Raw genomic sequence first — 24,759 nt, forward strand, 5'->3', positions numbered from 1 at the left:
GTATGCAAATCCCCTTTAATGAAGGTCTGCAGTGCACTTTGATCACATCTGAATTGTTTGATTTCTAATTTTAAACTGTGAAGTAGAGGAGGAAATCAAGAAAAATGTGACTTTGATCCAAACCTCATGGAGGGCACTGTGACCCTGAAGTGTGCTCATTATTTTTACTGACTTTATTAAGTTAATTTTACACTTTTATTTTCACAGGTCTTTCCCATTTCACTTAGTCATACTCTGAGGTGTCTAATGGCCTCCAGCTCAGGGCTGTCCATGTGAGAAGTGAATCTGAGAAGAGAGGGGGAGACACTTAAAGAGAGAGAAGAGTTTCCCACAGAGCATGGCCTCTGCCAAAGAAGATGGTGTGGATGAAAGAACGGTGGACGTTAAAGAAGAGGACTGTGAGCGGCTCACACCAGAGTATGTGTGTGTGAAGCTGGAGGATCACGGAGAAAGAATTTCAGTTTTTAAAGAGGAGGAGGAGTGCAAGGGGGTGACTGCTGCCATTAAAGCTGAGGATTTGAATGATTTCTCTGTTGGTCTTGAACTTCAAAAGCATGAAACTGAGGAGATTTTCAAGCCTGATGCCTGTGAAGAATCTCCATCAAGTTTACAGCCCTGGTCCACTAATACAGGACGACTGGCTACACAGGAGAATTCTGCAGAGCTGAAATCAGAGTTATCAGAGTCTGAAGAGAAAATCACCGAGGGAAATGGGAGAGAAGGAGAAGAGTCACCTGGGAGTGTTGGAATAAGTGAGTAATGTGATTAAATATAAAAGAAGAGAGCATTTATGAATTCTAACGGTGGGTGATTTGATGTTTTTAGAAGATTGAAATGAGAGTTCAAAACACAGTTAGTTGAACTTGGATAAAGACCACCTGCTTGGGTGAACAATAACAAACAATAGATTACCTAATAAATGATAAATTAGAACAACTTGGGTGAATAAGGAAAAATCTAAAGTGCTGAGTGCATGACTTGAACATCATGAAGCTTTGACTGATGCTGTGACGTATGTTAGGCCAACAGTACATTACGTTCAATGAGAATATCAAAAGTCATATTTTGTTGAAGACGTGTATATTTCTTAAATTGTGTGGCAGTTAAGGCAGAAATGTCCCCAGAAATAAATAAACAAGTAAGAATCAAATCCTCACTCCTTTGCACTAAATAAGAGTGAATTTGCTCAAGCCAGTGCTCACCTAATACAGTATGTGCCTCATCTTTCTAATTGTAATCTCGTGCACTTTGACGTTAACAGTGACAAGAGCTACCTGTATGAGACATGATGACATTCAGGGGGTCTCAGGGTCTTCTTTCAGCATCTTGTGTTCTGCTCTCTGCCTGAACTTGCTGGGGCAGCATGGCCTGGACAAGTTGGCAGTGGTGTGAAATCTTCACTTGGAGATGATCTTGTCCCCTTCTGTCTCCCACAGTCACATCGGGTCAATTTTGGAGTCACCACTCCACTTCACCTGCATGTTTTTTGGGGATGAGGGGAAGAACCATAATAACCAGAAACACCATTCAGATCCCCTGTGTTGAAAAACTATGTGCAGGATTTGACCCCAGGATTCCTGAACAATAAAGAAGCTGTCCTAAACACTGTGCCCCCCTAACACAAGCGGATATATTTGTATGTTTATTTTTAATCCAGATTAGGTTCTAGAGGATGTAAATATCATCACATACATTACAATTAAGAAGAGAAAACCCAAATTCAGACACATTATTGGGTAGGAAGGCTCTAATCAGAGTCTTTAAAGCCGATATTGATCACCCATTCCATTAGGACCTGCTGATATCAAATATAATAACTTTTTTAAAAATAATAAATGTATTTTAGCCCTGCATAAAGTTCACATTCCATAATAAAGTGCTACGGCATACAGCATACACAAAGAACATTTACCCATAACGCACACATAATGGAACAAAAACAAGCTGAGCAAAACAAAAGGCATGTCTTACTCATACTCCACATTTCTAATCAAATAAAACGTTCAGTTTAATATCTGTAGCAATCGACTCCGACAAGAAGAAAATGAGACAGTTTCGGTGAACACTTCAGGTTCTTATCTAAGAATATAAGCATCTCTTCATGTTCTGAGGACAGTCTGGTCCTCCTGTCATCCACGACGTGTGCTGCTGTACTGAATAGACCCTCGCTGTCCCCACTCGTATAAGACTAGAATTACCAGAGCCTACGAAAAAACTCGTAGATCCTTCCCACCTTAAATCGCTTCTCACTTCTCTGTCAGAGTCCTTAATTCTGTAAATGTGTGGATAAGCAACAAACAGCAAGCAGCCTGCTATCACATCCCCTACCGGCGTACAGTTATCTCAGCTCAAGTCTGTTTACCTGTGTGTCAGTTGCTTAGAGTTGTATAGAGTGAGAAGTCAAGCACGATGACATCTTTAATAAATACTGTATCGTTATTTGGAACACTTGCATTTCATGTGTGTTCCGTGTCTACAACGATCTGTGCAAACACATCATTAAAACAGAAACATTTTTAATGTTTTAGTAATAATTGACAAAATGTAGACATGAAGTGTAATAATGTGTGAAGCCTGAAGTCCAAATATCAAAGAAACACTTTCACAAAAGGTACAAATATAACACAACAAGTGCGCTTTTATTCAAAAATATAACTGCAGATAAAAAGGCAGCGTTAGCGTGTGACATTGACATGCATTTACTACGACTGCCTCAATGGCGCAATGGTATCCCCTCCTGACTGGTAATCAAAAGGTCATGAGTTCGATCTCGCACAACTCCGTTTTGATAAATGAACTGCTCTTAGTCTTACTATTTTAGAATAAAAACATACATTTGATATCAGTCTGTAACAGCCAGTGTAATTTATGATACTTGTAAAGGTTAGTTTTGTTTTTGTTTTATTTTATTCAGTTTCATTCTCTGCTGTTTTCACATAGACGTGCTATAGCTCTGCAGTGTACTTGTGACTGCATTCTCGTACCAATGCTTGCAAACTGAAGTGTCTGCCTGCACTTTTCGTGGAGGTGTCAGGGAAAATATAGTTAAAATGTTTGTGTTATTTTAGATTTACAGAGCAATGGCAGCTTCTCTCTACCTTCATTTGGTCAGCCTTCCCTTCAATACAAAGAGAAAGGTATGAACAAATCAGCAAGAGCACCAGAGAAGCTGACTGCAGCCTTTTTGCAATGCAGTTCTCTCCCTGCTGCTGGAGTAACACAAACAGAAGCCATCAAAACTGATCGACAGGAAGTGGAGAAAGAACTCCAAATTCATACTGGAAAAAAATGTTTGGAATGTGGCAAACAATTCACACACAAAAGTGAACTTAACGAGCATGTGAAGAGTCATACTGGAGAAAAACCATATTGTTGTCATGAATGTGGTAAGTCATTCTCAACGAGAAGTAGTCTTCAGAACCACAGAAGAATCCACACAGGGGAAAAACCTCAATGTCCAGAATGTGGTAAGTCATTCTCAATGAGAAGCAGTCTTCAGAGGCACAGAATAATCCACACAGGAGAAAAACCATATTGCTGTTCAGAATGTGGTAAGGCCTTCTCAAGGAGAAGCTGCCTTCAGAGACACAGAAGAATACACACAGGAGAAAAACCTCATTGTTGTCCAGAATGTGGTATGTTTTTCTCATGTAAAAGCTATCTTCAGAGGCACAGAAGAATCCACACAGGAGAAAAACCCCATGGCTGTTCAGAATGTGGTAAGTCGTTCTCGCGTATCAGCAATCTTCAGAGGCACAGAAGAATCCACACATGAGAAAAAACTCATTATTGTCCAGAATGTGCCAAACAATTTTCTGACAAATGCAATTTTCAAAGGCACACAGAAATTGATACTGGAGGGAAGCCATATTGCTGTTCTCAATGTGGAAAAAGGTTTTAAACATTAGCTCTTTTCAAGTAAACACACAAACTCCCACTAAAGCGAAAATGCAATATGTATGTTTCAAATGTGACAAATGTTATACAAACCAGAAAAGTCTTTATCCACATGCCAGAATCCATACTGAAGAAAAATGTCATTGCTGTTCTGAATGTGAGAAATAATTCTTCTATTTAAGCACACTTCTGTGCCACATCAGAAGTCACACTGGAGATAAACCTTATTGTTGTCCTGAGTGTGATAAGCAGTTCACACAACAAAGCATCATAAAAAGTCACATCAGACGTCACACCAGAGAGAAACCTCACCTTTGCTTGGAATGTGGCAAACAATTCTCACACCTTAATGCTCTGTATAAGCATATGAAAAGTCATACTGGAGAGAAGCCTTACAGTTGTACTGAATGTGGAATGCAATTCTCATATCACAGTTCTCTTCACAATCATAAAATAATTCATTCTGGTAAGAAACAAAGCTGTTCTGACTGTGGCAAGCTTTCCTCAGACAGCACGACTCCTAAATATCACATGAGAATTCACTATGGAGAGAAACCCCTATTGCTGTCCAGAATGTGGCAAACGATTCTCACGTCCAAGTTCACTTAGGTGCCACAGAAGGATTCACACTGGAGAGAAGCAATACACCTGTTCTGAATGTGGTAAAGGGTACTCTTCCAGGTGAAGTTTTCGGAGACACACTCAAAGTCATATTGGAGCAAATCCTGTCCCAGAAATGACAAATGATCTTTGCATTGGATCTGCAACCAAAAAAATTGAAGAAAAATCTTCTGAATGAGGTAACGGACTCCAGTTAAAAGTAGTTAATAAGTACTTAAGAATAGTGGAGAAAACACTGAAAGTGGCAAACCGATCGTAGATGTAAGGTAACCTCAGAGCCGCATATGAATTCACACTGGAATGCAACACATTTCACAAACAGCAAGAAACTTCTTCAACAACTTATAGGTGCAAGAAAAAACCTCATTGTTGTCCTAAATGTGGTTAATTCTTTTCAGACAGCAGTGGCCTACACTGTCATAAATGACTGACGTACTTGTGGTAAGCCTCTTAGCTGTTATGAATGCTGAAAGTGGTCCTCCTGTATCAGCCATCATCAGCAACACGTAAGATTTCATGAAGGACACAGAAACTGTACTGCCAGGACGTCAGCCACAAAGGGACTGTTCATCTATGCACCAGTGCTGTGACATAAGATGGTGAACAATACAAACACCAGACAACAGAATGAGGTAGCAACAGTACTGTGCGGTGATAACAACTTCAACCACAGAACACAACTGAAAAAGTTGAATATAATAATAAAAAAATGGAGAAGTGAAATCCTGATAATGAAGAAATCATTTAGTGACGTCAGCTGACAGCCAATGCTGTCCAATCAGATACTGGGGAGGGACAGTTGAGGAGGGCAGGAGACTAAAACGAGAGCCGTCACATGACAGACCAATGTAGAGGGGCTTTATAAGACTTTGACACTAATTTAGGTTATCATTTATAAATGATAAGAGTCTTTACAAACCAAACACATTCATCAGCTGTGTGTCAAGGGTGAGTCCAAAAGTAGGAATTTAAGAAGATCTAAATACAAATAAAATGAATCATTCAGGGTTCAAAGAGAAATGATTAAGAGCTTAAGAAAGAATCACAACATCATGCTATTGTTAGCAAAAGGGACCACAGTTGTGAAGAATATCAATTAATTTATAGAAGGAATATCCATCCATCCATTATCCAACCTGCTATATCCTAACTACAGTGTCACAGGGGTCTTCTGGAGCCAATCCCAGCCAACACAGGGCACAAGGCAGGTAACAAACCCTGGGCAGGGCGCTAGCCCACTGCAGAGAAGGAATATTATTTAAAATAATAATGTTAATATTACGAAAAAATGGGACAACATAATGAATGCAGAACACAATGAAAATGAAATGAACTAATTTTGTTGTCTGACATATAAGAGAAAAAGAGAAGACAAAGCAGAAAACAAACAGGGATCTCTGCTGTCCCAGGTGATAATTTGATAAATTAACCTAAAAATATAACTGATGTTACTTTGCTTCATATCAGTACATCCTGGGGTGGTGTGTGAAGGACACTCTCTACTCCGAATATGTTGGTTCAGGTTTCAGTTTCACTTCAGCACCTTCTTCATATCGATTCCTAAGACAACGTTTCTTCATGTCGAGACTACAAGCTGGAGGCCACAGGAGCTCAATAAACTCCAACAGCAGGATGGACGATTAGAAAGCTCTGCTCTGAGAGAGTGTCAGCTACACAAAGCTTCAGCTTCATTTACTGGACAGAAAACTCAAAAAAGCAGAAGTGGCCCCTTCTGTACCCCCACCACTGAAGGTCACATTTGACCCCCTCACTACTTGGCGTTGGTTCACTCTGCTCTGACTTTCTGTATTTTGAAAGTTTGTTTCAATTTTTGGCCACACTCTTTTTATATTTCATGTCATTGATGTTTTCCAATGTGTAAGTATAGCTGGACTCTTATAAGGACTTATCTAAATAGGGTACATTGGCCATGAAATGCAAGAAGACAGAAAAATATAAAAAGTGGAAACCACAAAATGAAGAGGTGACATCGATGAAATACGCTCAGTGGCAGAGGTGACATGGACAAAATCAGAAAGGACAACACAGAAAAGGCAGGTAGCAACTGAAAACAAAAGAAGAAAGCTGATTGGTGGAAAGAACTTTCAGTCACTCCTCAGTGGACTGTTGAGGACAGCCGTGGCATTCAGACTTCAAAGTTCATGTTCTGATTTCAAATCTGTGACCATGCACTGAATAAGTCTGTTATTTATCAGTTAGCATGTTCTGAAATGTCATCACAAAGATCACACAAACACGTAATGTGGCATTTGTGATCAATCACTTTTGATGATTTATATGTCATCATTCATCAGCCCTGTATAGAGTGACACTTCCAGATCGGCAACCCCACTGCACCCCGTGGCACATTTGGAGTTTGGGACTGGAGCACAAAGTGGATGGCACTCTGAGAAGGACGGACTTGTAAGACGTGAACAAAGCAAGCTGCCCTCCCTGGTCTGTCTTCATTCAGAAGGACTCACCTGAGTGGTGGGATTGTTCTGCGGTGCTCCTGTTAGCCGACATTTCATCAGCTTGCTTTCTGTGTTTCATCAGATAACCAGCAGAGTTAATCCAAGATGAGCCAGGCCTGTTACAATGTGAATGTTCTTGACATTTTGGTTTACTTTAAATATTTTTCTGCTTCTTTACTTTGAGTTCTTGGAGGCCTTGTACATTAGAGATTATTAATACATGAGCATTTGATGTTAATAATGAATTGACAATTAATAAACTTTTTTTTCCTGCTGAATTGTAAGTGTGTCCTGTTGCCATTTTGTATCTTTATCCTCCTTGACTGTGTTGTTAGGACGTGTTGCACTGTTGCCTCCCTAGAATTAAGTGCCACATCACCGACGCTCGGCCTCACACCCTTCATCACACGTGAGGCAGAATCCAAGATTGCTGATCCAACTGTTAATCCCATTCCCGCTTTGCCAGTCCCTTGGCTGTGTGTGTATCGAGGTGTATGGCTGATCAAACCTCTCCTCAAGGAGTCTACAGCACCGGTCAGATGAAGAACTTGACAGTTTGGATTTAGACCTAAAACTGAGAATACCTCATACTGGATATGCTGTAGACGAGTGAAAGGGAGTTCGGTGGGTTAGACTGAGGTAATAAGGTAAGGACAGTTAGACACATTCCTAGACATTTTATCTTTTAATATTTCTGTATTTTTTATTTTTGCCTTTGTTAAACAAGGTACAATATTGTGCTGTTTTGGTCGATACATGGCTTCTCCTTCACGGTAACTCTTCATTACACACACACACACACGCCTGCTTACCATCACCGTTTTCAAGAACACATGAGGCACATGGAGACTTGACTGTTTCCTTGTTTAATTTAGTTCAGGGGTGTCCAGCGTCGATCCTGGAGGGCCGCAGGTGTTCATTCTAACCATTTTCATAATTAATGACCCATTTTTCCTGCTAATTAACTTTTTTGCCCTTCATTTTAATTGACTTGCTATTTAAGACTCACTGCGGTGGGTTGGCACCCTGCCCAGGATTGGTTCCTGCCTTGTGCCCTGTGTTGGCTAGGTTTGGCTCCAGCAGACCCCCATGACCCTGTATTCGGATTCAGCGGGTTAGAAAATGGATGGATGGATGGATTTAAGACTCAGACACCTATCTGTTTCTTTTATTTCTTAATTCTCAACCAAACAGTAATGAAATACAAAATGACCCAACACATGACTAGATAACCTTTGCTGTCATACAGTATCAGAAAATAAAGAAAGCTGAAGGTCTCAGTGACGCTGATCTGCTTTCTGCTGCGGTCAAACGAGAGCACAGCCATGGAATTAAATAATGAGTTCGATTAACAAGAACAATTGGCTTCTAATTAAGAAACTGGTTAGAGTGAATCTGGTGGGAGTTTGATACCCCAACTGGTGATGTTGATACCCCCTGGCTGGTCAATCATTGGTTCACTTTACTTCTAATTTTTATTTGACTGCCATTTAAGGAAAAAAATAAATCTTTCAGAGGATTCTTCAATTATTAACAGAAGGCAATGGAAAAAAATTCAATCAATAGCAGAAATTGGTTACTCATTAAGAAAGTCAAGAAGGAAAACCTGCAGCCACTGCTGCCCTGTGATCAGGTATTAGCAAGAGTGAAAGGGAAGGTCTACAGGACAGTAGTGAGACCAGCTATGTTATATGGGCAGAAGACGGTGGCACTGACCAGAAAGCAGGAGACAGAGCTGGAGGTGGCAAAGTTAAAGATGCTAAGATTTGCTTTCGGTGTGACGAGGATGGACAGGATTAGAAATGAGGACATTAGAGGGTCAGCTCAGGTGGGATGATTGGGAGACAAAGTCAGAGAGGTGAGATTGTGTTGGTTTCGACATGTGCAGAGGAGAGATGCTGGGTATACTGGGAGAAGGGTGCGAAGGATCGAGCTGCCAGGTAAGAGGAGAAGAGGAAGGCCTAAGAGAAGGTTTATGGATGTGGTGAAAGAAGACATACAGGTAATGGGTGTGACAGAACAAAATGCAGAGGACAGAAAGATATGGAAGAAGATGATCTGTTGTGTCAACCCTAAACAGGAGAAGCTGAAAGAAAGACATCTACCTGAGAGCTGCACCTGACAACATAAACACAAACACCCTGGCATTTTTGGAATAGGCAGTTTTAAGGTTTAAGTGAGGTCAGACTTTAGTGTCTTTTAGCCTTTTCACATACTTCGTCCAATAATACAAAAGAAAATTAAATACACTGGAGAAGTTTCATCGATACTTCAGTGAGGAATACAACATTAGATGTTTCCAGACCTACAGAATTACAGCTTGTCTATTTCTTGTATGGAAAGGTTAAGGTATTACATTCAATTCACATAAAAATGAGGCGTGTGTGTGACTGGGCACCTGGAGCATATCTGTGTGGAAATAAAAGGGGCCGCCTCACTCCAGTCAGACAGCTAGAGTCGGGAGCAGAAGCAGGACGAAGCTCCCTTGAGGAGAGGAAAGGCGGCCCACGGAGACTGAGAGAAGTCTGGGTGATTGGTGCTGAGAGCACTGTGTGCTGTGTGGGACTTATTTGTAATAATAAACGTGTGTTTGTGTAAAGTGCTGGTGTTAGTCTGATGTTATTCGGACCCAGGCTCACTATATATATATCACTATATATTTATCACTATATATATATACAGTATATATATACTCACCTAAAGGATTATTAGGACCACCATACTAATACGGTGTTTGACCCCCTTTCGCCTTCAGAACTGCCTTAATTCTACATGGCATTGATTCAACAAGGTGCTGAAAGCATTCTTTAGAAATGTTGGCCCATATTGATAGGATAGCATCTTGCAGTTGATGGAGATTTGTGGGATGCACATCCAGGGCATGAAGCTCCCGTTCCACCACATCCCAAAGATGCTCTATTGGGTTGAGATCTGGTGACTGTGGGGGCCATTTTAGTACAGTGAACTCATTGTCATGTTCAAGAAACCAATTTGAAATGATTCGAGCTTTGTGACATGGTGCATTATCCTGCTGGAAGTAGCCATCACAGGATGGGTAAATGGTGGTCATGAAGGGATGGACGTAGTCAGAAACCATGCTCAGGTAGCCCGTGACATTTAAACGATGCACAATTGGCACCAAGGGGCCTAAAGTGTGCCAAGAAAACAATCCCCACACCATTACACCACCACCACCAGTCTGCACAGTGGTAACAAGGCATGATGGATCCATGTTCTCATTCTGTTTACGCCAAATTCTGACTCTACCATTTAAATGTCTCAACAGAAATCGAGACTCATCAGACCAGGCAACATTTTTCCAGTCCTCAACTGTCCAATTTTGGTGAGCTCGTGCAAATTGTAGCCTCTTTTTCCTATTCGTAGTGGAGATGAGTGGTATCCGGTGGGGTCTTCTGCTGTTGTAGCCCATCCGCCTCAAGGTTGTGCGTGTTGTGGCTTCACAAATGCTTTGTTGCATACCTCGGTTGTAACGAGTGGTTATTTCAGTCAAAGTTGCTCTTCTATCAGCTTGAATCAGTCGGCCCATTCTCCTCTGACCTCTAGCATCAACAAGGCATTTTCGCCCACAGGACTGCCGCATACTGGATGTTTTTCCCTTTTCACATCATTCTTTGTAAACCCTAGAAATGGTTGTGCGTGAAAATCCCAGTAACTGAGCAGATTGTGAAATACTCAGACCGGCCCGTCTGGCACCAACAACCATGCCACACTCAAAATTGCTTAACTCACCTTTCTTTCCCATTCAGACATTCAGTTTGGAGTTCAGGAGATTGTCTTGACCAGGACCACACCCCTAAATGCATTGAAGCAACTGCCATGTGATTGGTTGATTAGATAATTGCATTAATGAAAAAATTGAACAGGTGTTCCTAATAATCCTTTAGGTGAGTCTATATATATATACTAATATCCAGCCCAGCGTATCCCTTAGTTTTATTAATATCTCTGCCTGTTTCTCTTAATGAGTGCCTAACCCCGGACTTCTTAAACGCCTTGTGAATGACTGACCCCCTAAACATCAGTGCCCTGTGTTCCAATGTAACCCGTGGTGGGGGCTGCAGCTGCCATCTGATCTAAATATCTTTATATATAATTTTCATTTGGGTCTTGATCTTTGTTTGTCCGCCAACAAATTAGAAGAAGAAGCACTAGATGGCAGTAGAGAGACAGTTAAAACATAGGCATTGCGTTAAGAATCTCCTCCAGGCTTATACTACTGAAGACTGTAGTACTCCAGTCACACCTCAAAACATAGAGATTCAAACTAAACAAATTGTTGTGCTTTAAATTAACTAATCTCTTCTCTATATATAATCTTCATTTGGATCTTGATCTTTGTCCGCGAATTCATGTTCAACCGACACGGTATCCTTCAATAAGGGCGCGCACAAAGGAAATCTTAACATCTTTAGCTCTGTCACCTCCAGCTCTGTCTCCTGCTTTCTGCTCAGTGCCACCATCTCCGGTCCATATAACATAGCTGGTCTCACTACCGTCCTGTAGACCTTCCCTTTTCCTCTTGCTGATACCTAATCTAAATCAGGGTATCCAACTCTGACCCCACAGGGCCGCAGTGGCTGCAGGTTTTCCTTCTTGACTTTCTTAATGAGTAACCAATTTCTGCTGTTAATTGACTTCTTTTCCATTCCCTTCCCTTTGTTAATTGAAGAATCCTCTGAATTGCTTCTTTTTTTCCTTAAATGGATGCCAAATAAAAATTAGAAGTAAAGTGAACCAACGATTGACCAGCCGGGGGTATCAACATGACCAGTTGGGGTATCAAACTCCCACCAGTTTCACTGTAACCAGTTTCTTAATTAGAAGTCAATTGTTGTTGTTAATTGAACTCGTTATGTAATTCCATGGCTGTTGTCTCATTTGACCACAGCAGAAAGAAGATCAGCATCACCGAGACCTTCAGCTTTCTTTATTTTCTGATAGCAAAAGCTTCGCAGCGGAGAAGTAGTGTGTTAAAGAAGTAATGAAAAGAAAAGGAAACATTTTAATAATAACATAACATGATTGACATTGTCATTGTCATGAGTGTTGCTGTCATATATATATATATATATATATATATATATATACATATATATGCATATATATATATATATATACTAGCAAAATACCAGCTTAGATGAGAAGTACTGTGTTAAAGAAGCAATGAAAAGAAAAGGAAACATTTTGAAAATAACGTAACATGATTGTCAATGTAATTGTTTTGTCACTGTTGTGAGTGATGAGTGTTGCTGTCATAAATATATATATATATATATATATATATATATATATATATATATATATATAACATATATATATATATATATTTACACACACATAAACATATATATACATATACATACATATCTACATATATACACACACAGCTATTTCGTATCAGTGCAATACGCTGCTTGTTAAAACGGATGACTCCCGCTCTTACGTGCAAGTCTGCGTGGATATTATGAACTATCAGATTTGTTCAAGTTCTATTTAAATTTTAAATAGAAGGAATTTTTATTTAGTCGACAGAAATATCTTTGGTAGGAATGGTAAAACAGACAGGAATATTATTAGTGAATAAATCAACTCAAACCTTAAACAACTTATAATATTTTGCTCTCCATAAAAATATATCCTGTCTAAATTATACAAGTTAGAAATAAAGTAAACGTTAAAAGAACAAACATTCAAATTTCTTTACTCTTATGTAATTTTATATAAAAATAAACTTAGATTTTAAATATCCCAAAAGATTTTGCTCTCCATAAAAATATATCCTGTCAAAATTATACAAATTCAAATATGAACATGCTGCATAACAAAACCTAGAAATATAAATAAAATGTGTTCCTTTCAGCAATAACAAATCAAATCATTCAGTTGTCTTTGCTCATATGTCATTTTAGAGCTGGACGCCTGGCATCTTTTTGGCCACAAGTTCGTTTCTGTTTGGTGTGAAGTTCTGTGTTGTGGAGATTCTCAGGATGGATTGCAGGTGCTCATCAGTGAGGCGACTCCTGTGTGCTGTTTTGTTAGTCTTTATCACTGAGAAGAGCTTCTCACACAGATATGTGCTACCAAACATGCACAAGGTTCGAGCCGCATGTAGACGGACTTTTTGTTCTTCAAAGTCACCAAAGCGCCGTGCAAACTCAGTGCGCTCAGTTTATCAGCAAAGTGCGATTTGGGAACACCGTAGTGACGACTTGGTTTAACATTACTTGGCAACAGGGAAAGTGGGGCAAGTGCACTGGTGCATTTGTGTCTCCCATAAAAGCAGCTTCACTTGAAATCACTTTGTGATTGTGCACGGGTAAAGCGTCCGCTGAAGTGTCAGATTCTTATTTAATTCTTCTGCTTTCTGTATCTTCTGCATTGCATTCAGGTCTTCAGGTTACCCTGATGTTTTGTCTCATAGTGCCGTCTTAGATTAAATTCTGTAATTACAGCCACATTAGCTCCACAAATGAGACACACGGGTTCAGTAAACATATACTCAGCCTCCCATCGGTTTTAAAGGCTCTATTTTCAGAATCAACTTTTCTCTTCAGCATCGTGTGAGCTAGCTTGCAATAACTTGCAGCATCATAAGCTAGACTTGATTAACGCGGTAAGTGTTCGGCAAGGCAGCTGAAGCGCTGCATTATGGGATCTGTAGTTTATTGTGTTACCAGCGCTTCATATACCGGGCCATTAATAACAATAATACAGTATATAAAATGATCTCGGGCGGATATAATTACGCCGGGCGGATGTGGCCGCGCCCTTGAGTTTGACACATATGGACTAAATAGAACTTGAAAAGATATATTTTTCAAATGTGATCGCAATTCAGATAGAGTTGACAAGCACTACAGCCTGCATGCCTCAATAAGTCATCCTCCCTCGCTCTTACTTTTTACCGCTCATCTAATGAATACACTGAGTATGGCTTTACCAAAACAATCATTGATGGCGAATAAAGTATCCATTATTCGAGTATGTAGATCGGGATATATATATACATATATATATACCCGCGTATCGCAGCGAGAAGTAGTGTGTTAAAAAGCTAGAAAAGAAAAGGGAACATTTTAAAAATAACGTAACATGACTGTCAATATACAGTATTTGTTTTGTGAGTGTTACTGAGTGTTGCTGTCATCAAGGATTTGATTATCATTATTTCTTTCAATCAGGTTCGTATTTGTAGGATGTGTTGTGTTCAAGTTACATTCCGTGTTTGTCAATCGTTGTAAAGATGACAGGTTTCATTCATCGATTCGTTTCTTACTGCATCAATAAACAGCTCTTCTTCTTTATCTGAGACCTGACACACTGCATGCACGGGTTTTTTTTACACTGTCTTCCTTTAGCGGGACATTGACTTTTTCCAACGTGTGCTTTGTTTTGGATTTATGAATATGCTTGTATGTATCAGGCGCTTCATATTTTTGCTGCCTTTTCAATTGTGTAATTCGGTTTTGTTCAGCTCTTTGGAACTGTTGCTTTTATCTGTGCACTGCGTCAGTTCACGTGAGCGCTCGTGTACATGCATCGAAGGTTCCCAGCTGTGCTGGTGCCATCTCGTGCTATGTCCATGGCTGTATTTAATGTTACCTTAGTCCTGGCACTTAAAACTTTCTCTCGCAGTTTCGCTGAGTTTGTGTCAAACACCACCCTGACCATCTCATCTTCCTCTCCATAAGCACAGTCCTTCACCCGTGAATATTTAGTGGCAGTTTGCTATTGGATTGCGCTGACGGACGGCCTTATATGGGCAGGCACTAAATTACAAACGCCAGCGCAGCCTGTCTATGAACTTAATTTAAAGTGTAGGTTTACATCGTGCTTTGTTTCAAGTAGCAGAACTCATGAATATGGTTGTATATGTCACTCACTCGCTTCTTATTGTTTCGCTGCCTTCTCAATTATATAATGCATGTTTTCTTCAGCGCTTTTTTGAGGTCTTCCTGGTTTTCTATGTACTGCGTGATTACGTGGGAGGCGTGATGATGTCACACGAAACTCCGCCCCCACGGCGTTGAAGCTCATCTCCATTACAGTAAATGGAGAAAAACTGCTTCCAGTTATGACCATTACGGGTAGAATTTCAATATAAAACCTGCCCAACTTTTGTAAGGAAGCTGTAAGGAATGAACCTGCCAAATTTCAGCCTTCCATCCACACGGGAAGTTGGAGAATTAGTGATGAGTCAGTGAGTGAGTGAGTCAGTGGTGATGAGTCAGTGAGTGAGTGAGTGAGTGAGTGAGGGCTTTGCCTTTTATTAGTATAGATACTGTATGATAGCAAAGGTTATCTGGTCATGTGTTTGGTCATTTTGTATTTCATTACTGTTTGGTTGAGAATTAAGGAATAAAAAAAACAGATAAAGAGTCTGAGTCTTAAATAGCAAATCAAATAAAATGAAGGGGAAAAAAGTAAATTAGCAGAAAAATGGGTCATTAATTATGAAAATGGTTAGAAAGAAAACCTGCGGCCCTCCAGGATCGATGCTGGACATCCCTGATCTAAATTAAACAAGGAAACAGTCAAGTCTCCATGTGCCTCGTGTGTTCTTGAAAACGGTGATGGTAAGCAAGCGAGTGTTTGTGTGTGTGTAATGAAGAATTACCGTTCAGGAGAAGCCATCTATCGACCAAAACAGCACAATATTGTACCTTGTTTAACAAAGGCAAAAATAAAAAATATATAAATATTAAAAGATAAAATGACTATGAATGTGTCTAACTGTCCTTACCTTATTACCTCAGTCTATCCCACCGGACTCCCTTTCACTCGTCTACAGCATATCCTGCATGAGGTATTCTCAGTTTTATATCTAAACCCAAACTGTCAAGTTCTTCATCTGACCGGTGCTGTAGACTCCTTGAAGAGAGGTTTGATCAGCCATACACCTCGATACACACACAGCCAAGGGACTGGAAAAGCAAGGAATGGGATTAACAGTTGGATCAGCAATCTTGGATTCTGCCTCACGTATGATGAAGGGTGTGAGGCCGAGCGTCGGTGATGTGGCACTTAATTCTAGGGAGGCAACAGTGCAACACGTCCTAACAACACAGTCAAGAAGGATAACGCTACAAAATGGCAACAGGCCACACTTACAATTTAGCAGTAAAAACAGTTTATTAATTGTCAATTCATTATTAACACCCAATGCTCATGTATTAATAATCTCTAATGTACAAAGCCTCCAAGAAATCAAAGTAATGAAGCAGAAACAACATTCAAAGCAAACCAAAATGTCAAGAACATTCACATTGTAACAGGCCTGGCTCATCTCTGATTAACTCTGCTGGTTATCTGATGAAACGCAGAAAGCAAGCTGATGAAATATCAGCTAACAGGAGCGCCGCAGAACAATCCCAACACACAGGTGAGTCCTTCTGAATGAAGACAGACCAGGAAGGGCAGCTGGCTTTGTTCACGTCTTACAAGTCTGTCCTTCTCAGAGTGCCATCCACTTTGTACTCCAGTCCCAAACTCCAAATGTGCCACGGGGTGCAGTGGGGTTGCCGATCTGGAAGTGTCACACTATACAGGGCTGATGAATGGTGCCATAAAAATCAACAAAAGTGACTGATCACAAATGTCACGTTACATGTTTGTGTCATCTTTGTGATGACATTACAGTTTCAGAACATGCTAACTGATAAATAACAGACTTACTCAGTGCATGGTCACAGATTTGAAATCAAAGACACATGAACTTTGAAGTCTGCATGCCACGGCTGTCCTCAACAGTCCACTCAGGAGTGACTGACAGTTCTTTCCACCAATCAGCTTTCTTCTTTTGTTTTCAGTTGGTACCTGCCTCTTCTGTGTTGTCCTTTCTGATTTTGTCCACGTCACCTCTGCCATTGAGCGTATTTCATCGATGTCACCTCTTCATTTTGTGGTTTCCACTTTTAATATTTTTCTTCCTTCTTGCATTTCATGGCCAATGTTTTCTTTTTAGATAAGTTCTTGTAAGAGTCCAGCTATACTTACACATTTGAGAACATCAATGAAATGAAATGTAAAAAGTGTGTGGCAAAAAAATGAAACAAACTTTCAAAATACAGAAAGTCCAAGCAGAGTGAACCAACGCCGAGTAGTGAGGGGGTCAAATGTGACATTCAGTGGTGGGGGTACAGAAGGGGCCACTTATTCTTTTTGGAGTTTTCTGTCAAGTAAATGAAGCTGAAGCTTTGTGTAGCAGACACTCTCTCAGAGCAGAGCTTTCTAATCGTCCATCCTGCTGATGGAGTTTATTGAGCTCCTGTGGCCTCCAGCTTGTAGTCTCGACGTGAAGAAACGTTGTCTTGGGTATCGATATGAAGAAGGTGCTGAAGTGAAACTGAAACCTGAACCAACACATTCGGAGTAGAGAGTGTCCTTCACACACCACCCCAGGATGTACTGATATGTAGCAAAGTAACATCAGTTATATTTTTAGGTTAATTTATCAAATTATCACCTGGGACAGCCGAGATCCCTGTTTGTTTTCTGCTTTGTCTTCTCTTTTTCTCTTATATGTCAGACAACAAAATTAGTTCATTTCATTTTCATTGTGTTCTGCATTCATTATGGTGTCCCATTTCTCATAACATTATTATTATTATTTTAAATATTATTCCTTCTGTATATTAATTGATATTCTTCAGAACTGTGCCCCCGTTACTAACCCTAGCATGCTGTTGTGACTCCCTCTTCAGGTCTTAAACATTTCTCTTTGAACCCTGAATTTTTCGTTTTATTTGTATTTCGATCTTCTTAAATTCCCACTTTTGGACTCACCCTTGACCCACAGCCGATGAATGTGTTTGGTTTGTAAAGACTCTTATCGTTTATAAATGATGACCTAAATTAGTGTCTTATAAATATATATATTAGTCTTATAAAGCCCCTCTACATTGGTCTGTCATGTCACGGCTCTCTTTTTAGTCTCCTGTCCTCCTCGACTGTCCCTCCCCAGTATCTGATTGGACAGCATTGGCTGTCAGCTGACGTCACTAAATGACTTCTTCTTTATCAGGTTTAAGAACGGCTGTCTGCACTCAGCCCAGGCGTCGGCCATCAGATGACATCCCAGAGATGGTACAAGTTCATTGCTACTCAGATAAGGCCTCATCTCCAAAGCTCTGAAACAAAAATATGTCCCTCATTGTCATTGGCACCTCCTGGTAGTTGGCACTGCACTGTGGATTTGATTTCTCCATTTTTTTTATTATTACATTGAACTTTTTCAGTTGTGTTCTGTGGTTGAAGTTGTTATCACCACACAGTACTGTTGCTACTTCATTCTGTTGTCTGGTGTTTGTATTGTTCACCATCTTATGTCACAGCACTGGTGCAGAGATGATCAGTCCCTGTGTGGCTGACGTCCTGGCAGTACAGTTTCTGTGTCCTTCATGAAATGTTACATGTTGCTGATGATGGCTGATGCAGGGGGACCACTTTCAACATCCAGAACAGCTAAGAGGCTTACCACCAGTAAGCCAGTCATTTATGACTATGAAGACCACTGCTGTCTGAAAAGCGTTCACCACATTTAAGACAACAATGAGGTTTTTTTTATTGCACCTGTAAGTTGTTGAAGAAGATTCTTGCTGTTTGTGAAATGTGTGTTGTATTCCAGTGTGTTCATTCCAGTGTGAGCTCATATGAGGTTACCTTACATCTAGGATCTGTTTTCCACTTTCAGTGTTTTCTCCACCATTCTTATATATTTATTAACTACTTTGAACTGGAGTCCTTTACCACATTCTGAAGATTTTTCTTAATTTACTCCAATATAACTTTGTGTGTATCTCCAAAAACTTTTTCAGGAAGAGTATGCCACATGTAGAACTGCTTCTCTCCAATGTGGATCCTTCTGTGGCACCTAAGTGCATTTGCACGTGAGAATCGTTTGCCACACCCTGGAAAGAAATAAGGTTTCTCTCCAAAGTGAATTCACATGTGATCTTTAAGAGTCCTGCTGACTGAGAAAAGCTTCTGCCACAGTCAGAACAGCTTTGTTTCTTACTAGAATTAATTCTTTTATGATTGTGAAGAGAACTGTGATATGAGAATCACATTCCACATTCAGTACAACTGTAAGGCTTCTGTCCAGTATGACTTTTTGTATGCTTATACAGAAAATTGAGGTGTGAGAATTGTTTGCCACATTCCAAGCAAAGGTGAGGTTTCTCTCTGGTGTGACGTCCGATGAGACTTTTTATGGTGCTTTGTTGTGAGAACTGCTTATCACATTCAGAGCAACAATAAGGTTTATCTCCAGTATGAGTTCTGATGTGGCACTGAAGTAAACTTAAATACAAGAATTATTTCTCACATTCAGAACAGAAATCAGATTTTTCTTTAGTATAGATTTTGGCATGTGGATAAAGACCTTTCTGGCTTGTATAACATTTGTCACATTCAGAACATACATACTGCATTGTCACTTTAGTGGGAGTTTGTGTGTTTACTTGAAAAGAGCTAATGTTTAAAACCTTTTTCCACATTGAGAACAGCAATATGACTTCTCTCCAGTATCAATTTCTGTGTGCCTTTGAAAATTGCATTTGTCAGAAAATTGATCAGCACATTCTGGACAATAATGAGGTTTTTCTCCTGTGTGGATTCTTCTATGCCTCTGAAGATAGCTTCTCCATGAGAAGCTTTTACCACATTCTGGACAGCAATGAGGTTTTTCTCCTATGTGGATTCTTCTGTGGTTCTGAAGATAGCTTCTCATTGAGAATGACTTACCACATTCTGAACAGCTATAAGGTTTATCTCCAGTGTGTATTCTTCTGTGGTTCTGAAGATTGCTTCTGCTTGAGAAAAACATACCACATTCTGGACAACAATAAGGTTTTTCTCCTGTGTGGCTTCTTCTGTGCCACTGAAGTTCACTTCTCCATGAGAATGATTTACCACATTCTGGACAACAATGAGGTTTTTCTCCTGTGTGGATTATTCTGTGCCTCTGAAGATTGCTTATCATTGAGAATGACTTACCACATTCTGGACAACAATGAGGTTTTTCTCCTGTGTGGATTCTTCTGTGCCTCTGAAGATAGCTTTTCCTTGAGAACAACTTTCCACATTCGTGACAACAATATGTTTTTTCTCCAGTGTGAGTCTCCATATACCTATTAAGATCACTTTTGTGTGTGAATTGTTTGCCACATTCCACCAGACATTTTTTTCCAGTGTGAATTTGGATTTCTTTCTCCACTTGCTGTTGATCAGTTTTGATGGCTTCTGTCTGTGTTACTCCAGTAGCAGGTAGAGAACTGCATTGCAAAAAGGCTGCAGTCAGCTTCTCTGATGCTCTTGCTGATTTCTTCATACCTTTCTCTTTGTATTGAAGAGAGGGCTGACCAAATGAAGGTGGAGAGAAGCTGCAATTCTTCTGTAAATCTGAAATAACACAAACATTTTAAATATTTTTTTTACCCTGAAACCCTTATCCAAGGCGACTTGCAACATTTGAGACACAATTGGTTACATATCCCTTGTTTTTCCAACTGGAGGACAGGCAGGTCACGTGACTTTCTTGTGGTCACATGGGGTCAACAGATGAATTTGAACCTGCAACTTCAGAGTTTGATGTCCAAATTCCTAACCACTACCCACTTTAAAAATAAATGACACAGTACAAGTAACGTGGTGGCACACTGGTTGGAGTTTCATTATCACAATGAGGTGCCATTTATGGTTTGGCCACTCGGTGTGTGGTCTTTAATTGTTCTAGTGCTGTCTGTTCAATTTCTCCACCTTTCTCTCACATGTGAAAGACACGGCTGATCTGATCAACTGAAAACAAAATAGGCCAATTTTCACTAGAAATGACTTGACCGATGATCAGCAAAGTAGCTGATCTTAACATCTGTGGCCTCATGAATAAACGGTGCATAAGAACAGAAATGTTGCGTAAGAACGTTTCCACATTAAAATCGCAATGTAAAAAACCTAAACTTGACGTAAAGCCACACATATTTCCATGGTATCTCATATCCTGTCGTACACAAGTTCTCTGATCAGTTTTACAGACTGGCAGCACCCAGCATCAAAGCAGTGCTACTGTTCCTGTGTGGTTTATCTTTCTTTCGAAGATCCACATTCCTGACACAGCTTCATAAATACACTGCAACTAACTGCATATAGTTTATTAGTGTAATGCATCTGATTGTAATTAACTTGTAACAATATAATGGTGCGGGGAATAGCCATCGTATTCCAAATACCATAACTGCTTTAGCGTTGTTACTCTCACTGCACCTTCTTCTTATTCTTCTTTCAGCTCCTCCCGTTAGGAGTTGCCACAGCGGATCATCTTTTTCCATATTACTCTCACTGCACCACTCGGAGTATTTATATCACTTATATCTGAGTGGGGAATCACAGCAGCAGCTGATCGGAAAGAGAAATATCGGTATGCAGCATCAAGCACATGCTACCTCAGCCATGGCAAAACGTTTCAAAGTCTTTCCTGTACGGACCTCGCGGTTCAGAAACAGTTTCACCCCAACAGCTCTAAACGCACTCGATCAATTGCTCCTTGTACTACTGTTTGTACTTACAAGTATAATTACCTCACTGTAAATTTGCACTACAGTTATAATATTGCACAACCTGCGCCACTTTATAAAGCGTGTATTTACATATGATGACGATATCATTTTTAAGATGAAATTCAGAAAAATATGTTGATAATATTATACAAGTAAAACTTTAACTTCATTTAAATAATCTGTATTGTTAATAATTAAACATGTGAGGACACGGTGCCGCAGCGCTAGCTAGTTCAGTGATTCTTCCTGCCTCGCACTGCATTCTTGCTCGTGCTGACGCGACACCGGAAGGACAGATGGATAGAATAATTAAACACGTACTACGAAGATATTAATGTTCCTTAAAAGTTTTGAAGAACGGTCATCGTAAGCTTACAGATGGCTTAACATCTATTACAGTGCTAACTAACTAACTGTGTAAGGACAGGAATTGGAGGTTAGTACGTTTGAAAGAGACAGTACTGCTGCAATAAATTATTTCATCGAAGGTCGCACATGGAGCAGCAAGCATCTTGTGTGAGGCATGAACAATCACTGCGCCATCGTGTTCTCATGTTTAATAAGATGCTTTCATTCCAATCATCATGAAAATTATATTACATATACATCTCAGTACTTTAATTATTCAGAGAGCTGTAATATCACGAATGTAATGGATTCTGTGTCCTGTTGGAGAAAGAGAAAGAACGGAAGCACGTAGTGATTCACACACATAGAGCACATTGAAGGTCAAATACAAAGCAAAGCATTTAACATGCTACTTTAGTTACGATGGGATTTGAGAAACTAGTAAATTAAATTATTTTAAGGTGAAGTTTATGATGTTCTACTTTAATGACAAAATTAACTATGTGATTAAAGTGGAAATTTCAAGATTAAAGTTGACATTTTGTTCTTTTTCCCCACTGTGTGCCTATTTTTTTTGTCTGTACCCTAATAAGCTTTCATATGACACTCAGACGGTGGGCTACAACTCACATTTTCACGGTGATGTTGATATGTGACTTCTTTTTTATTTTGGGTACTGTGCGATTTTGTGAACGTGAGCTTTGAAGTTTCTCCAACACGCTATGTCACTCGATCAACTTCCTTTTGTTGATTATACCACGGTTTATTTGAACAAATAGTATGTTTTTCCTTTGCCTCCACTTGGTATTCACTGAAATTCTTATGTTTCCCCCCGTGCTTTTCCCATTGTCTTTTCACAGAACGCTGAGTTTAAGGGCTATTTATATTGATTTGCATATTCAAAGAGGCATAATTCTGGTAGGAAACGGGACGGGACAGCATGGGCATGCACGAGCGTTACTTTTCACGTTGACCGGGATTGATGTAGCAGAAGAACGTGGAAGTTGGAGTACACACAGATTACTGTATCTGGATTTTTCTGTGCGTAAGCACATTTCGGCTTTTGTGTTTACGTCATGTTATAGTGCGAATTCTATGAACGGTGTTATGCATGAGACCCCTGATCTTGAATGATAAAAAGCATGCAAGACAAAGTTCCAACATTACCAAAATACAGAAACACGTCCTCGCCAGTCTAAAATTTTTATTGCCTCTCTATAAGAGATAACAAATTTGCGGTTTGTAATAGGATTCTCTGCTAACACTTTCAACAATACAAACCTTATACAGCATCTGAGAAGTCAACACAAAAGGGACTGGAGTGAAGAACGAGCTGTGAAAAAGGCCGAGGTGACCATCAAGCTTAGTGTAGCTCAGTTGCCTACTCTCACTCAGCCTCCTATAATGGCAGCACTTAGAAAACTCAGCCTTATAATACTGACAACAAGAATGCCAAAGACTTACTGTGACAGCAAAAACGGTGGAATTCGTAAGCCTGGACAATCAGCCACTTTCAGTTCTGGAAGATGTCACTTTACAGATCATTTAGACCCACAATTCCATCTACCAATGAATGTTTATTGACCGATTTATTTGTATAATTAATTTACCAGGCATTAGATGTCTTGACTAAAATCCCTTTAATTAGCCTTTCAGTGAATATGTAGGTTTGTGTAGATTGAGGGAAAGGAAAGGGATGAAGAGTTTTACCAAGCTGGTACATAAATAGAAATCGTTATCAAGTGGACGTCGATTAGTTAGAAATTGTAATCAGCCCGCTTATTGGCTTGTTGGGTAGAATGTTATGAGCCAAGTTTTTAGAAGTAAATAAAATAATACTAATTATGCATAACAAACATTGAATGTGAATAGTCACTATACAGTTATGAATTTTGTAACATATTATCATAATGATTTTATCCCCAAATTAAACAATGGTACAAGGACACGTATTTCACAGATGATTGCAAATCTCAAACACAAAAACTGCTTAGTGCCGGTGTCTCGACCACACAGATACATTTGGAGCGACAGACGACAGCCGAGAGATCCAAAGAAACTCCCTGCCAACAGAACTGCAGAATGCATGAAGAAATTGTCAATAAAAATAAAAACGATATTTCAGTCCACAGCATCAGAGGTGAATCTTTATCTCTGTGAACCTTATAACACAAGAGATGCTGGGCCACTGGCTTTCTGGAGGAACAATAAAAGTCATCGTCCTACCTGTGCCCTCCTTATACGAGTCGGGACAGCGAGGGTCTGTTCAGTACGGCAGCACACGTCGTGGATAACAGGAGGACCAGACTGTCCTCAGAACATGCAGAGATGATTATATTCTTAGATAAGAACCTGAAGCGTTCAACAGACTTTCTCATTTTCTTCTTATCATTGTAGACGGCTACAAATATTAAACTGAACATTTTATTTGATTAGAAATGTAGAGTATGATTAGGACATGTTTTGTTTTGCTCAGCTTGTTTTTCTTCCGTTATGTGTGCATTATGGGTAAATGTGTTTTGTGTATGCTGTATGCAGTAGCACTTTATTATGGAAAGTTAAGTTTATGGCTAAAAATACATTTATTATTATGAAGAAAAAAAATGGTATTATTATTATTGATATCGGCAGATCCAAATGGAATGGAATGGGTGATCAGTACCAACTTTATTGTTCAGGTGTCCTGGGGTCAAATCTAGCCCACTGTTGTTATACACAGGAGCTCTGAATGGCGCTTCTGGTTATTCTGGTTCTTCCCCTTATCCCCAAAAACATGCAGGTGAAGTGGAGTGGTGACTCCAAATTGACCCGATGTGACTGTGGGGGACTGAAGGGCCCAAGAT

The 24,759-nt window shown here is 39.8% G+C and overlaps 3 protein-coding genes across 6 annotated transcripts in view; 1 reads left to right on the forward strand and 2 right to left on the reverse strand.

Moving 5' to 3' along the window:
* LOC120528477 (zinc finger protein 502-like) overlaps positions 1–24,759 on the forward strand; it is a 691,287-nt gene that overhangs the window by 549,316 nt on the left and 117,212 nt on the right. The window lies entirely within an intron of this gene.
* The window catches only part of LOC120528471 (zinc finger protein 391-like), a 102,842-nt gene that overhangs the window by 65,707 nt on the left and 12,376 nt on the right, over positions 1–24,759 (reverse strand). The gene's annotated exons all lie outside the window — the stretch shown is intronic.
* LOC120529050 (zinc finger protein 665-like) overlaps positions 1–24,759 on the reverse strand; it is a 40,886-nt gene that overhangs the window by 4,982 nt on the left and 11,145 nt on the right. Inside the window, exons 3-4 of the mRNA XM_039753109.1 lie at positions 20,060–20,414; positions 19,758–19,822 (exon numbers count right to left, since the gene is read on the reverse strand). Of these exons, the coding sequence (XP_039609043.1) occupies positions 19,758–19,822; positions 20,060–20,414 (420 nt within the window). The remainder of the gene's footprint in view (positions 1–19,757; positions 19,823–20,059; positions 20,415–24,759) is intronic.

This window comes from Polypterus senegalus, chromosome 4 (assembly GCF_016835505.1).
Source record: "Polypterus senegalus isolate Bchr_013 chromosome 4, ASM1683550v1, whole genome shotgun sequence".
Classification (NCBI taxonomy): Eukaryota; Metazoa; Chordata; class Cladistia; order Polypteriformes; family Polypteridae; genus Polypterus; species Polypterus senegalus.